The sequence below is a fragment of the Papaver somniferum genome, unplaced genomic scaffold (genome assembly GCF_003573695.1).
Source record: "Papaver somniferum cultivar HN1 unplaced genomic scaffold, ASM357369v1 unplaced-scaffold_80, whole genome shotgun sequence".
In the NCBI taxonomy this organism is placed as follows: domain Eukaryota; kingdom Viridiplantae; phylum Streptophyta; class Magnoliopsida; order Ranunculales; family Papaveraceae; genus Papaver; species Papaver somniferum.
In genome coordinates this window covers 354,827-368,287 of record NW_020650971.1, presented here as the reverse complement: position 1 = coordinate 368,287, position 13,461 = coordinate 354,827, and the positions used below count along the sequence as shown (strand labels likewise).

The window sequence follows — 13,461 nt, the reverse complement described above, 5'->3', positions numbered from 1 at the left end:
ACTCAAATAACGAACGCTGTTTTTAGACATACCAAAATCTTTCTAGGCATATCAAAATCTTGTCCCATTTTAGGTGATCTTATAAGGGGTATCCTAGGGGTAGTTCAATTACCTATATACCCTTGATACAAAAATATAAAATCAGTTTTCTAAAAAATCAAAATCAGTTTCCCTTAACATCTTTTCTTCTTCCTCCTCTAGCCGAACTCTTCCCCTCCCGCGAAAAAAAAGTTCATCACCGTAATTAATTATCGATTCGCAAAAATTTGATCGTCGATTAAATTCAACTACATAATGACTCGTACAAAGAAAAGCAGGGACTAGGCAAACCAAATCGTCTTATAATCCATCAATTGAAGAAGAAGAACCAATTGAAGATGAAGGTGTAGAAACTGAAAATCAACCACCAATTGAACCAACTTCATCTCCAACTCCGGAAATGAGGATAAGAAAATAAGTTTTACAAACCCAATCTCCTATTTGCTGTTTTCATCGATTAAATGACGGTTACGGTGTTGGGTTCGGTTCAAAATTGAGTTGCGTGTTTAGCTGAACTGTTCTTCACAAAAGCTTCATGTAAGTGTATATGAACAGTTCGGCATGAAATTCCAAGCCGAAGCTAGTCACAGATAAAGATGTATAGAGGTTCGGCTATTACGATATTCACATTATGTGCCGAACCAATACAAATCTCTTACCCCAACAATTATCATGAATATAAATGATCAGGTTCGGCTTATATAATACTTATGTAAATAGCCGAACCATGTACTACCAAAAGGTTTGGCGCTTACGATTTTCTCAATATAAGCCGAACCTCACATAATTTTTCTTCCAGATCACATAGGATTAGGTTCGGCTCATTATGTCATTTTAAAACGAGCCGAACTAGTTGGTTCGGCTCATAATAATAACACTTTCAGCTTGCCGAACTGTTCATTAGTTGTCAATATCCAGATGGGTTCGACTGATATATTAAGCCGAACTTATTCTTGTTCTTGAGGTTGAAAACGATCTTGAAGGCTCATACGATTTTCATTATATGAGCCGAACAATTAACATTTTTTATTCCACAACTCTCAGGAATAGGTTCGATTTTCTAGAAAAAATTTATACAAGCCGAACTAGTGTCTAGCAAATGGGTTGGAAGTGGAAAATATATGTTTGGCGCATACCTAAACAGTTTCTGCTAGCCGAACTGTTCATCAAGGGATCGGTTAAGCTCATAGATGTAAGCCGAACCTCTTCATCGTTCGCCAAACCTCAATGAAAAAATAAAAACTTTTGATAATTTCGAGCTATAAAAGTGAGATTAAGCATAGTATAGAAGTGTAGTTGTGTACTAGAAGCATTGGATTCCTCATCAATGTCTTCATCATATAGATTTGGCTCATAATAATCTTCCTTGAGTTTGTTCTTCAGTTTGTTCCTCATCAATGTCTTCATCATATGAATCATTCTCACAACAAACCATATAATTCTGAAAATTATCTTAATCACTAAACAAATTTTTTTATCACTAATCCAGATTATTAACATTAATACATAAAGGACAGAATTGTCATTATAAAAAATTTGGTTAAGGGGCTTTCTGATTTTGTTATTTGACATCCCTTTTTGTTTTCACTTGGTATGCCCAGAAAGATTTTGATATGCCTAAAAACAGCCTTCCAAATAACATCATTTACATATCTTAGTCAATTCATATTATTTTATCTAATCAGCATCACTTTTTGCCCATCATCCTCTCATGGGTGCCATGATAAGGAAAGAAGGGCTCTCCTAAACTTATGTAATCCCTGTCAAGCATTTTATCAAACAGCTAAGATTAAGTCTTACTAAATCTATTCCAAAGTATACAAAGTTGAAATTATTTGACAATTACCTCAAATAGCTGTGTTGGGTGTTTTGGAGTTACGTTTTTCAGATATTCTCGTGGTTAATTAGTGTCAGATGATGTACTTGGAATCGCAAACATTCCGATCACCTATACATTCTCCGTTGGATGTGCTGTTCAATTAGACAGGACTTCTTGAAGTCGGCCTGGGCCGTTCATATATCCTCTACTCATATTATTTCCTACCACAATATCTCCGTGGTTAATGTCTGCTCAATGAGAAGTGTCCACAATTACCATACACAGCAGAAAGCCAGGCAACAGAATGAAACGTGCCTTCTGCCCCTCTGAACTGGGAATCCAATTCCATGCAATGAAATGATCAAATGCAGCTGAATACATCCACAGCTGAATTTTCAACTAAACCCCCTTTACGGGTTCTAAATGACTGACCGAGATTGATCACTTGATTCTTATCTCTTCCACATGCCTATCACCAACTTTCTTCTACGTACGAGTGGATGTAATTAATACAATGAAATGTTCTTATGTTGAGACCTACATACAAAGAAAATAAGATCAAGAATCTAAACTTCCATCTTCCAAGTCAAGATCACTCTCATACTAGTCAACAAAGGAAAGTTGAATCAGTTTCAAATAATTGTAATGCTAAAGTTAGATCTATAGATACTATTATATACATTTGCAATTCTATATATTCATTCATCAAACAAAAGCTTCATAAAATCAATTCAGTTAATATTTTCTTCAGTTAGCCATGAATTCATTCAATCAAATAACATCATTTCCTCTTCTTCTTATTCATCTTGGTTTCTTGCTCTTATTATTATTGATCAGCATCATTCAATGCCCGTTGGCGTCACATGGATGCCATGAGCAAGAAAGGACGGCTCTCTTGAATATCAAGTCTTCTTTAGAAGATCCTTCTCATCGCTTAGCTTCTTGGCAAGATAGTGTCCAACATCAAAACTGCTGTGATTGGCGTGGTATTGGATGTTCAAGTGAGTCTTTTCATGTCATATCCATTGACCTCCGGAATATAGACTTGGAAAGACACCTATATGAAAATGCTTCTCAAAGTTTATCATACAACAACCCAGAACCAAATACTGCACTGCGAGGTAACATATCTCATTCCCTTTCAAATATTACCCACCTCGAGTATCTTGATCTTTCTTTCAATGATTTACGGGGATCAGATATCACACAGTTTTCTTATCTGACGGGATTAACTCATCTTGATCTCTCCCATTCCAGCATTTCAGGGTCGATTTCAACACAATTTAGTAATCTATCGTCTTTAGATTACCTCGGTTTATCTTGCGTGTTGCAGACCGATAGAGAATCTATTTTTAGGACCCCTTGCTTAGAATTATTATCAATAAAATGGGTTAGAGGTTTAGGAAATCTCCAGGTATTAAGGTTGACTGGTATTGATTTATCTGAGCCTACGTCCTCACAAGAGAATTTTGCAGAGCATATTTCATATCTTTGGAATCTCAGGGATCTCGATGTCTCGTATTGCAATATAACTGGATCAGGTTTTCCAATCCATCAGTTTCACAATCTCTCACGTCTGTCCTCTCTCAAAATGAATCACAATACTATCAACTCATCAATCCCATTACAACTGGCTAATTTAACATCACTATCTATTCTTTCTGCCTCAGGGTGTTCAATTCAAGGATATTTACCATCTTCAATCTCCGATCTAAAATATCTAAACTTTCTTGACTTGTCTAACAATAATATCCAAGGACCCATGCCAAAATCTATCTGTGAGGCTTTTTCTCTTCAACATCTTGATTTACAATCTAACAATATGACAGGAACCATACCAAGCTGCATCACCAAGCTTCGGAATCTTAGTTTCTGTGATGTTTCCCACAACTCATTTAGAGGAACAGTTATGCTTAATGAACTAAACCTAACTTCTTTAGACCTGAGTTATAATAAGTTAACAGTAGTTATAGATCAACACCAATATCCATCACCTGGCTTTAGACTAGAGTTTTTACGATTGAGATCATGCAATCTAAAAGGATTTATCCCTGCTTTCATTTGTAATTTTACACTTTTGAAGTATTTGGATTTGTCTTATAATAACCTCACAGGAGCGATCCCTTCCTGCATCTCCAAACTCCAAAATCTCAATCACTTAGATTTGTCTAACAACAAACTTCGCGGTCCTTTGCCTCTTCCGCCACAAGCTGTCGACACTTTCAATTTATCACATAATAAACTTAATGGTGAAATCTCTATGGGAGCTGGGGAAAGACTGTCTAGAGCATCCTTAGTTATTCTAAATAACAATGAAATTTCAGGTTCAATTCCTTCTTCAATATGTTCACAGAAAGCAGGAAAACTGCGAACAATTGATTTCTCTTACAACAAACTATCTGGGATTATACCTTCCAGTATAGGGTACTGCAATTCTCTTCATAATCTAAACCTCGGCAACAACAATCTGACTGGAAATATTCCAAATGAGCTTCCATTTCAGCTGGGTCATCTTCAATTAAACAACAATAATCTCAATGGTGTGCTTCCAGAGTCCACCGTAGGACTTTTGTCTTTGACAGTTCTCAACTTAGGAAACAACAACTTTGAAGGTGTTTTACCCAGGGGTCTTGGTTCACTGAATTCCCTTGCATTCATTTCTTTAAGGTCGAACAACTTCACTGGCTCCATACCTGAAGATATTACCCAATTGAACAAGCTTCTAATACTAGACTTGTCAATGAACAACCTATCAGGTCCAATTCCTATGAAAATAGGAAGCTGGGCAAAGCTAACAAGTATGTCTACAGACAACTTCATAGTAGAGTCGGACGTTCAATTTCAGTTGGTTATCAAGGGTACCAGCTCACAATTTGATTTACTGGAAGGCTTCATATCGGGGATAGATCTATCGTGCAACATTCTCGACGGGAACATTCCAGAAGAGATAGGGCTATTACAGGGACTTGTTATGCTTAATCTATCTCATAATCTTTTCTCGGGTATTATCCCAGCTAGTGTCGGGAACATGTCTGGTCTAGAGTCTTTGGATTTGAGTTCCAATAGACTTTCTGGACAGATCCCACAGAGTTTGACATACATTGACTCCCTTGGGGTTCTGAACTTATCTCATAATAATTTGAGCGGGAGGATTCCTAGAGGAAATCACTTTGAAACACTGAGTTTGGATGGTTCCGCTTTTGCTGGGAACGATTTATTGTGTGGATTTCCTACAGAGAAACTTTGCGACGACGACAATAATATTAGTACAGGTAGTACTAATCCTTCAAGTAAAGCTGATGGAAAAGAGAAGTTTTTATTGTATGCTATAGTTGCAATGGGGTTTACAATTGGAATTTGGGGTTGATTTTGTGTTTTGCTTCTAAAGAAACAGAAATGGTGGTTTCCCTATTAGAGAACTATCGATTCTGTTGCAATTAAAATAGTAGAAGGATGTATTTATGAAAATTGACAATAATAAAATGTTTTTGACTTCTATAAGAAGTCTGTTGTAATTTAAATTGGTACTTGACTAACACTACACTTCGCTAAACAGTTCAAAATCATTAATTACCTAAAAGCAGTAACAATAACTGACAATGCAAGTTCACTATTATTTCAAACAAATGTAATCTTATTATAACCCAAACCAACAATATAAGAACCCTCAATCTATGGGATTGGAAATAGAAGATTAAGGTTTACCTCTTGATGGTTTCTTTGAACGAAAGAACAGTATTTCCGCAACAGGCTTCAAAATGACGGTTGCTGATGGTAAATAAGCTTTGTCAGGCATATAATCAAACAGTTAGGACGAAGCCTAACTGAATCTGTTCCAAACTTGATTAAAAGAGAATTGTTGAGTATAAATCAATCAAAAAGAATCTTGTTATCACGATCTTCAGCATATAAAACCTATGGACACCAATATTACCAAGTCAGTAATGGCCATTTGCTTACCAAAACCTCTCCTGGGCTATAAGAAACCAAGATATCAATCAAGTGAAGGAGAGTAGGAGACCAAACAATGAAACGTCTCAAATTCTTCTGTTACTAATTTGGATTTTCGTTAGGGTGGAACAACATTGACTAATTTTGCTTGCTAGGAAATCAAATGACTTGTTTTCGGATAATTTGAGAGGAAAGATTCCAAGAGGGAACCACTTTGATACCATGAGTTTGGATGGTTCGGTGTTTTCGGCGAATGATTTATTGTGTGGATTTCCTTTGAAGAAAGATTGCAACGGTGACCATAAAAACGGTACTGGTGATACCAATCCTTCAAGTAAGGTTGATGAAGACGATCAAGAGAGTGGAAATGAGAAGTTTTTGTTGTATGCTATTGTCTCCATGGATTTTGTAGTTGGATTCTGGGGTTTGTTTTTCGTTTTACTTATAAATAAACAGAAATGGTGGTTTCTCTACCGGAGAATTGTTGATTTTATGGCAGTTAAAATAGTTAAAAGGATGTATTCACAAAAATTGATTGTAATAAGAGGTTGATAGTTAAATTTTCCGGCAATGTATTTTAACCTGGGCATTTTTATTTATATTTTAAGGCAACCTGCGATTTTCTAGTCCAGAGAAAGATTATATAATCAGATCGCCTGGTATCAACAAAAATTCAAATCGTAACTGCGAATGGAATTCTCACAACCAGGTATAGATTCGGGAGAACAGAGTCTTGAAATATATTGTTGGTTCACCTTCTTCTAGATTGAAGCGAGATCTAAAGCATTAAACTTAGCCTCTTCACCCTGCAATGCCTGTTTAGAAAAAGATCAATACATAACAGAAGCATGTCAGACAAATCAAAGTAGTAACAAATACTTACAAATCATATGGTAATAAATACGTTATCCCTGCTTTGATTTGTTTCCAAATTTTATTCATTATAGGAATTTATCCTTAGTAAATGTAAGAATATCAACAAAATATGTTGGATTTAAGAATTAACTCACATACCTTCATATCCAAATGCACCAGTTTCCACCATCTTAATGGGAGGCATATTTCCGACCCATTTGTCATACCATTCCGAAACTTTGTTGCCATATGTATTTGTTTATCCAGCTTCTCCAGCTAGCATGGAAGTTTACCCATCTGCAAGGTAATCGGATCCATATAGCTGAGTACATTCACAGACGAATTTTCAACAAACCCTTTTATGGACTCTAAATGACTGACAAAAACCTGTAATTTTTCATTGGTTGACTGCATAAGTCGTTTCTCCATAGATGTTAATTTGATTCTAATCTCGAAAATCACTCCACAAACATCTCAATATCCAAACTCCTTTTATAAGTGGACACAGTGCAATGAAATGTCCTTGTATGAGGCCTACAAGGCAAAGAAAAAAAAGTTGGAGAATTCAATTTCAAAGTCAATCATACTAGTAGTCAATGAAGAAAAGTTCAAATCAATTAAACAAGTTGGAGTTCTTAGAGTTATTATAATGCTAATTAATCCTAAGGCTATTAAATAGCCGGCTTTACTTGAGCCATGCTGCAAATTTATTCATCAAACAAAAGATTCATATAATCAATAGAATTAATTTATATTGAGGGAGCCATATTTCATTATTCAATAAGACAACCCAAATGACATCATCTTATCTTATTATTCATTTCCTTCTTTTTTTTATCGATCTGCACTGCCTTATGCCCCACTCATGGATTCTGAATTATCTAGATCTTAGCTTCAATGATTTTCATAGCCAGGAACCTGAAATTCCATTTCGGTTTTCTGAGCTAACTAAACTCACCCATCTTGATCTCTCGTACACAAACTTTTCAGCATCAATTTCAACACATTTCACCAACATATCATCTTTAGTGTACCTCGACCTATCATGCTATTTGTCAAACAGTCGTCTATTTACCTCCTTTTGCTTAGAATCCTCCTCTACAAAATGGGTTAGAGGTTTAGCAAATATGCAGGTGTTAAGGTTGAGTGGAATTGATCTCTTTGAGGCCACCTATTTAAAAGGGAATTTTGCACAAGATATTTCATATCTTTCTAATCTCAGGGATCTCGACATCTCTGATTGCAGTATATCTAGCTGGGTATTCCCACTACACGAGTTTCACAATCTTTCCCATCTAACCACTCTCAAAATGAAAGGCAATTATGGTATCAAATTTTCCTCAATCCCATTACAAATGGGCAGTGGCGGAGCCAAGAAATGTTGGATGGGGATGCAAAAATTTGATATGAAATGCAAGAACATTTTTTAGGGGTGCAAAAATCCAAATATAGGCTTTGATATAATTTTTTTTTTTTGGGCTTGAAATGGGCTTTGGAGCCAGCCGGGCAGGGGTCCAAGTGCAACCCCTTGCAATGGGCTAGCTCCGCCCCTGCAAATGGGTAATATAACTTCACTTTCTATTCTAGACTTATCTTGGGAACACCAATTTTGGGCATGCCTAAAACTTTCAAGGCATACAAAGGACTAGTCCTAACTTGGGTGACCTTATAAGGGGTACCCTATGGGGTGGTTCAATTACCTATATGCCCTTAAATCAATTAAATTACTACTAATCTATCCCTAACCCTAATACAAAACCTATAATCAACTACACCTAAAATCAGTTTCATTCACCTTCTTCTTCTTCCTCTCCACAGCCGAACTCCACCCTTCCCTTTCTTTTTTTTTCATCGCGGAAATTTAATTGTCGATTTGTGAAACTATATAATGGATCGTCGTAAGGCAGTATTTCGTTCAAATCGATCGATTGAACAACCTATTCATGAAGAAGAAGTTTTAGAGAGTGAAGAACAAACTCAAAATCAACCACAAAATCAATCGGAAGAAGAGATTGAAGAAGAACCAACGCCGGAAATGAAAATAAGAAGGTTAGTTCTACAAACCCATCTCATATTTTATGTTTTTGATTGTTTTGGTCGATTTAATTCGTCAAAATCATGTGTTCTGCGGCGGTTACAGGGTATGGTTCGGCGTAAAACAAATGTTAGATGTGCGCCGAGCTGTTCTTGAAACTGAAATCTGAAAGTGCATATGAACGGCTCGGCGTATATCTGAAATCTGTTTTGAGCCGAACTTAGTAAAATAGAGACTTATATTTAGGATCGGCTTATTCGATGGTGTTAGTTTTGTGCCGAATATGTTTTGTGAATTTCAGAAATTTTGCATGTGCGTAGGATCGTCTTGTATGGTAGTATTAGTTTTGTGCCGAATAAATGTTGTTTGAAATTCAGAAATTTTGCATGTGCTTAGGATCGGCTTGTATGGTAGTATTAGTTTTGTGCCGAATAAATGTAGTTTGAATTTCAGAATTTTTGCATGTGCTTAGGATCGGCTTGTATGGTAGTATTAGTTTTGCGCCGAATAAATGTTTCAATTCATAAGTCTAGATTCGGCTTATTCGATAGTATTAGGGCTGCGCCGAATATCATTGTTAAAATTTCATAAATTTTACAAGTGTGTAGGATCGGCTTATTTATAGGATATCATGTTGCGCCGAATACATGTTTGAGTTCATAATCATAGGTTCGGCTTATTCGACAATATCGGTTGTGAGCCGAATACAGGGTTCGGCTTACTCGATAATATAGGTTTTGAGCCGAATATTTAGGTTCGGCGTATAATTATTTTGTGGTATGAGCCGATCCACTCTCTGTGTAAGCTAATAAAAATTTCAAGACATGATTCATACTTGCGCCGAATTAGTCTTATAACTTTCATACTTGTGTCAGGACCAATGCCGCGGGTAGGGAGATGTTGAAAAAAATGAATGACAAAATTGATTCCAAAACACCAATGACCGTGGAAGAACAAAACTACCTCTACAAAAAGTGGGATGCAATCATCAACAAAGGAGAAGGACCCGAGAAACCCGGACAAAAGCCTACCACTAAGAAGAGGGGTCGTGGTTAAATGTCCTTTTATGTTTCCAACTTCCTTTTAATGTTTTTCTTAAGTTTTAAGTACACTTTTATGGTGTTGCAAACACCTTTGCTTTTAAGTGCTCAACTTTGTTTTTAATTGTGCTGGGTTTGGTTATGGACACCTTCAATTTCATGTTTTAATGAATAGCTTAACGGTTATGCGCCGAATTTATAGAGTTCGGCTTATCCTCTAATGTTAGTTACACGCCGAATCATTTGTCCTTCAGGTTCGGCTTTTTCTATAATTTGAGTTATAAGCCGAGCCTTAAAAATCATTATTGGTGTAATCCAGTACATAGTTCGGCTTAAATCTCACCAATATAGTGAGCCGAATCTGTAAAAATTTTCAAAATTTTTAAAAAATAGCCGTTACTTATTTCGGCTTTCAAGAATTCCTTTTTTTTCTTTACTCGTGTCTCCAACGGTAGCTTAACAATATTCTCTAATTCTTTCAACTTAAGTGGTTGAATTATCGGTTGACATTTTTTCCTCACATTGCACCATATGTGAAACGTACAAAGAAAATTGAATGCATCCGAAAATACCTTCTTAATAGCTTACATCAACGATGAATCTTGATCGGAAACGAACACTTTAGGAAGAGCACCCTCCCGGAAGATTAACTTCAATTGTTCTAACCCCCAAACATAACTCTCTTTCTTCTCGTTTTTCATGAAACAAAAAGCCACGGTGAACGGTGCCTTTGTCGAAGTATGCCCCACAATGTTCATCAACGGCATCTCATATTTATTAGTCTTGTACGTGCAATCCAATATAATAACTTGTGGGAAGCATAGAGCCAATTGGGCGCATTCCGGGTGGGCAAGGAAAAGGTGTGTGACTTGACCGAAGTCATCCAACTTCTTTTGGCAAGCGTAGTTATTCTTCACCCCTAACCACATTACTTGTTGCATCACCATCCTACCTTGCACATTGAGTATTCTAATCTTTTGTCTTGCATTGTAGATAGTTTGCATAGTCGACTTGTTATTCTTGTTGTCCGCCTTCAATTTGCTAATAATCCTAGAAGGTGGCAAACGTGCTCGTGTCATTTTATCCACTTCTAGAATCTCGTCGGGTTTGAGTCGCGCTACTTTCGTATGTCCATGAAGGTCTTTGGGACGTGGGTGGTTATGACGACAATCCATATCTTTATTCATTATCCAATATTGATCTTCTTTGTTCATGGACTTATTCTTGAGGTTGAAAACGATCTTGAAAGGGCAATTTCTTTTCTTCGTCTTCGTCCTATTCTTTCTCCCGGTCTTCCCAACGTATACAGTACCCTTTTTAACCTTGTTAGCGCCGGTTCCACTACGCTCACAAATCATTTCAAACCGATACCATCGGCTTTGTTGTCCTTTAACTAGTACACAATTTATCTTCATCGCGTGTTCCTCAAGCCAATCCAGAACTTCTGGTTTAGTTTTCCATATCTACGTTCATTCCAAAACAAGTAATTAGTAAGCAAAACTTTGGAATATTCCGACAACATTAAGGTAAGCAAAAAGTTCTTACATACCAAATCATTTTGGAAGTGATCCTTGGTATCCTCGTGAATTATGTCTACTGGATCAGGTTGATTTTCCATGGGTCCAAGCACGATCTACAAAGAATATCTCAAGGTTAAACACTAAAAAGGGAATATAATAACAAGGTTCGGCGCATTCGATAATCACATTATGTGCCGAACTATAAACATTTACAGGTTTCGGCTTGTACGATATCCTCAATATGTGCCGAACCACAAACAATATTTTAACCCAAAAATTAATAAATGCATGTTCAGCTCAGAAGATAATCATATTATGTGCCGAACCTTGAACATAAGAGGTTTCGGCTTGTACGATATCCTCAATATGTGCCGAACCTCGAACAATATTTTAACCCAAAAATTTACAAATTCATGTTCGGCTCAGAAGATAATCATATTATGTGTCGAACCTTGGACATAAGAGGTTTCGGCTTATACGATATCCTCAATATGTGCCGAACCTCGAACAATATTTTAACCCAAAAATTTACAAATTTATGTTCGGCTCATACTATAATCAAATTATGTGTCGAACCTTGAACATAAGAGGTTTCGGCTGATACGATATTCTCCATATGTGCCGAACCAGTAACAATATTTCAACCCAGAAATTAAAAAATTATGTTCGGCACATACGATTTTGGATATGTAAGCCGAATTAGTAATGATTCTATTTCGGGCTATTCAGGATGTTGTTCGGCTTACTATGAAACTTTCATATAAGACGAACTAGTGTCTAGCAAAAGGGTTGGAATTGGAAATTATAGGTTCCGCGCATGCAGTAAACAGATTCAGTAAGCCGAACCGTTCATCAATGGTAGATTCGGCTCATAGATGTGAGACGAACCTCAACCTGTTTTGCCGAACCATGATTCAAAAAAACTAACTTTTGATAATTGAGAGCTATAGAAGTGAGATTAAGTATAGGATATAAGTGTACCTATGTATTAGAAGAATTGGGTTCCTCATCAATGTATTCATCATCAGGATTTGGCTCATAAAAATCATCATCTTGAGTTTGTGTTTGAGTTTGAGCTTGAGTTTGAGTGGGTGTAAAATCATTCTCATAATCTAAGAAATCAGCCATTTCTGGATCATTGTTGTAGTTGATGTGTATTTTCCTAGGTTTTTTAGATGAATGATGACTCTCCTCATCCTCCATTGAATCAAGAATTAGAATTTTCTCACTTTCTACTTCTCTTTCTCTCCTTCTTAACCAAACCAAAACTTTGATTTTTTTTTCCTCAAATTTTTCATCTAAACAACTCTTATCATTCTGAAAATTATCTTAATCACTAAACAAAATATTTAATCACTAATCAAGATTATTAACACTAATACGTAAAGGGCAGATTTGCCATTAAAAAAAATTTGGGTTAAGGGGTTATCTGATTTTGCTATTCAACAACCTTTTTTGTCTTCATTCAGTATGCCTTGAAAGATTTTGGTATTCCCAATATTGGTGTTCTATCTTGGTGTGATCCGCAAGGTCCAATTCCTTATCTTGGTCAACTTAAAGAGCTTGATGTTAGTCAGAACTATGATCTTCACACTGATCTAACTAGGATGTTTGAAAAGCAGTGGCCTAGATTAGAATATCTTGACATGTCAGGGACTAATGCAAGTGGATCAATACCGAGTTCAATTTCAATTATGGCACCTCTGTTAGTCTCTATTTCTGCCTCAAATTGTTGGATTCAAGGATTTTTACCTGATTCGATCTACAACCTTTCTCGTTTGCAGCTAGACCTTTCTGAGAACAAAATAACGAGTTATATCCATTCTTCAATCTCCAATCTAAAACATCTAAACTTTCTCGATTTGTCAGTTAACGTGTTCCAAGGACCCTTACCAAAATTAATCTGCGAGATTTTTCCTCTTCGATACCTTGATTTAAGTTATAATAATGTGACGGGAACCATACCAAGTTGCATCACAAAGCTCCGGAATCTTGGTTTCTTTGATGTTTACCATAATTCATTAAGAGGAAAAGTTTCGCTGATATCTTTGATCAATGAACTAAACCTAACTTCCTTAGACCTCGGTTCAAATGAATTAACCGTAATTATCGATCAACACCTACAACCATCTAAATTTACACTGAAGTCTTTAACGGTTGGAATCATGCAATATGAAAGGATTTATCCCTACTTCCATTTGT

At 36.3% G+C, this 13,461-nt stretch overlaps 1 protein-coding gene and 1 long non-coding RNA gene across 2 annotated transcripts; one reads left to right on the top strand and one right to left on the bottom strand.

The window, feature by feature from the left end:
- The first annotated feature begins 3,680 nt into the window (after positions 1–3,680).
- LOC113344879 (receptor-like protein 12) lies at positions 3,681–5,225 on the top strand. Its single transcript, XM_026588771.1, has one exon. It carries the CDS (start codon positions 3,681–3,683, stop codon positions 5,223–5,225), a length of 1,545 nt encoding a protein of 514 aa, XP_026444556.1.
- Positions 5,226–6,382: 1,157 nt separating this feature from the next.
- LOC113345076 lies at positions 6,383–7,115 on the bottom strand. The gene is made up of 3 exons (XR_003357993.1): positions 7,052–7,115; positions 6,824–6,961; positions 6,383–6,624 (listed from the first exon to the last, which is right to left on the bottom strand). It is a non-coding gene; the product is annotated as an uncharacterized LOC113345076 (long non-coding RNA).
- Positions 7,116–13,461: the final 6,346 nt, after the last annotated feature.

What these genes read in the sequence shown, in the direction of transcription:
- LOC113344879 (XM_026588771.1), top strand. Translation starts at nt 3,681, where the DNA reads ATGACAGGAACCATACCAAGCTGCATCACCAAGCTTCGGAATCTTAGT.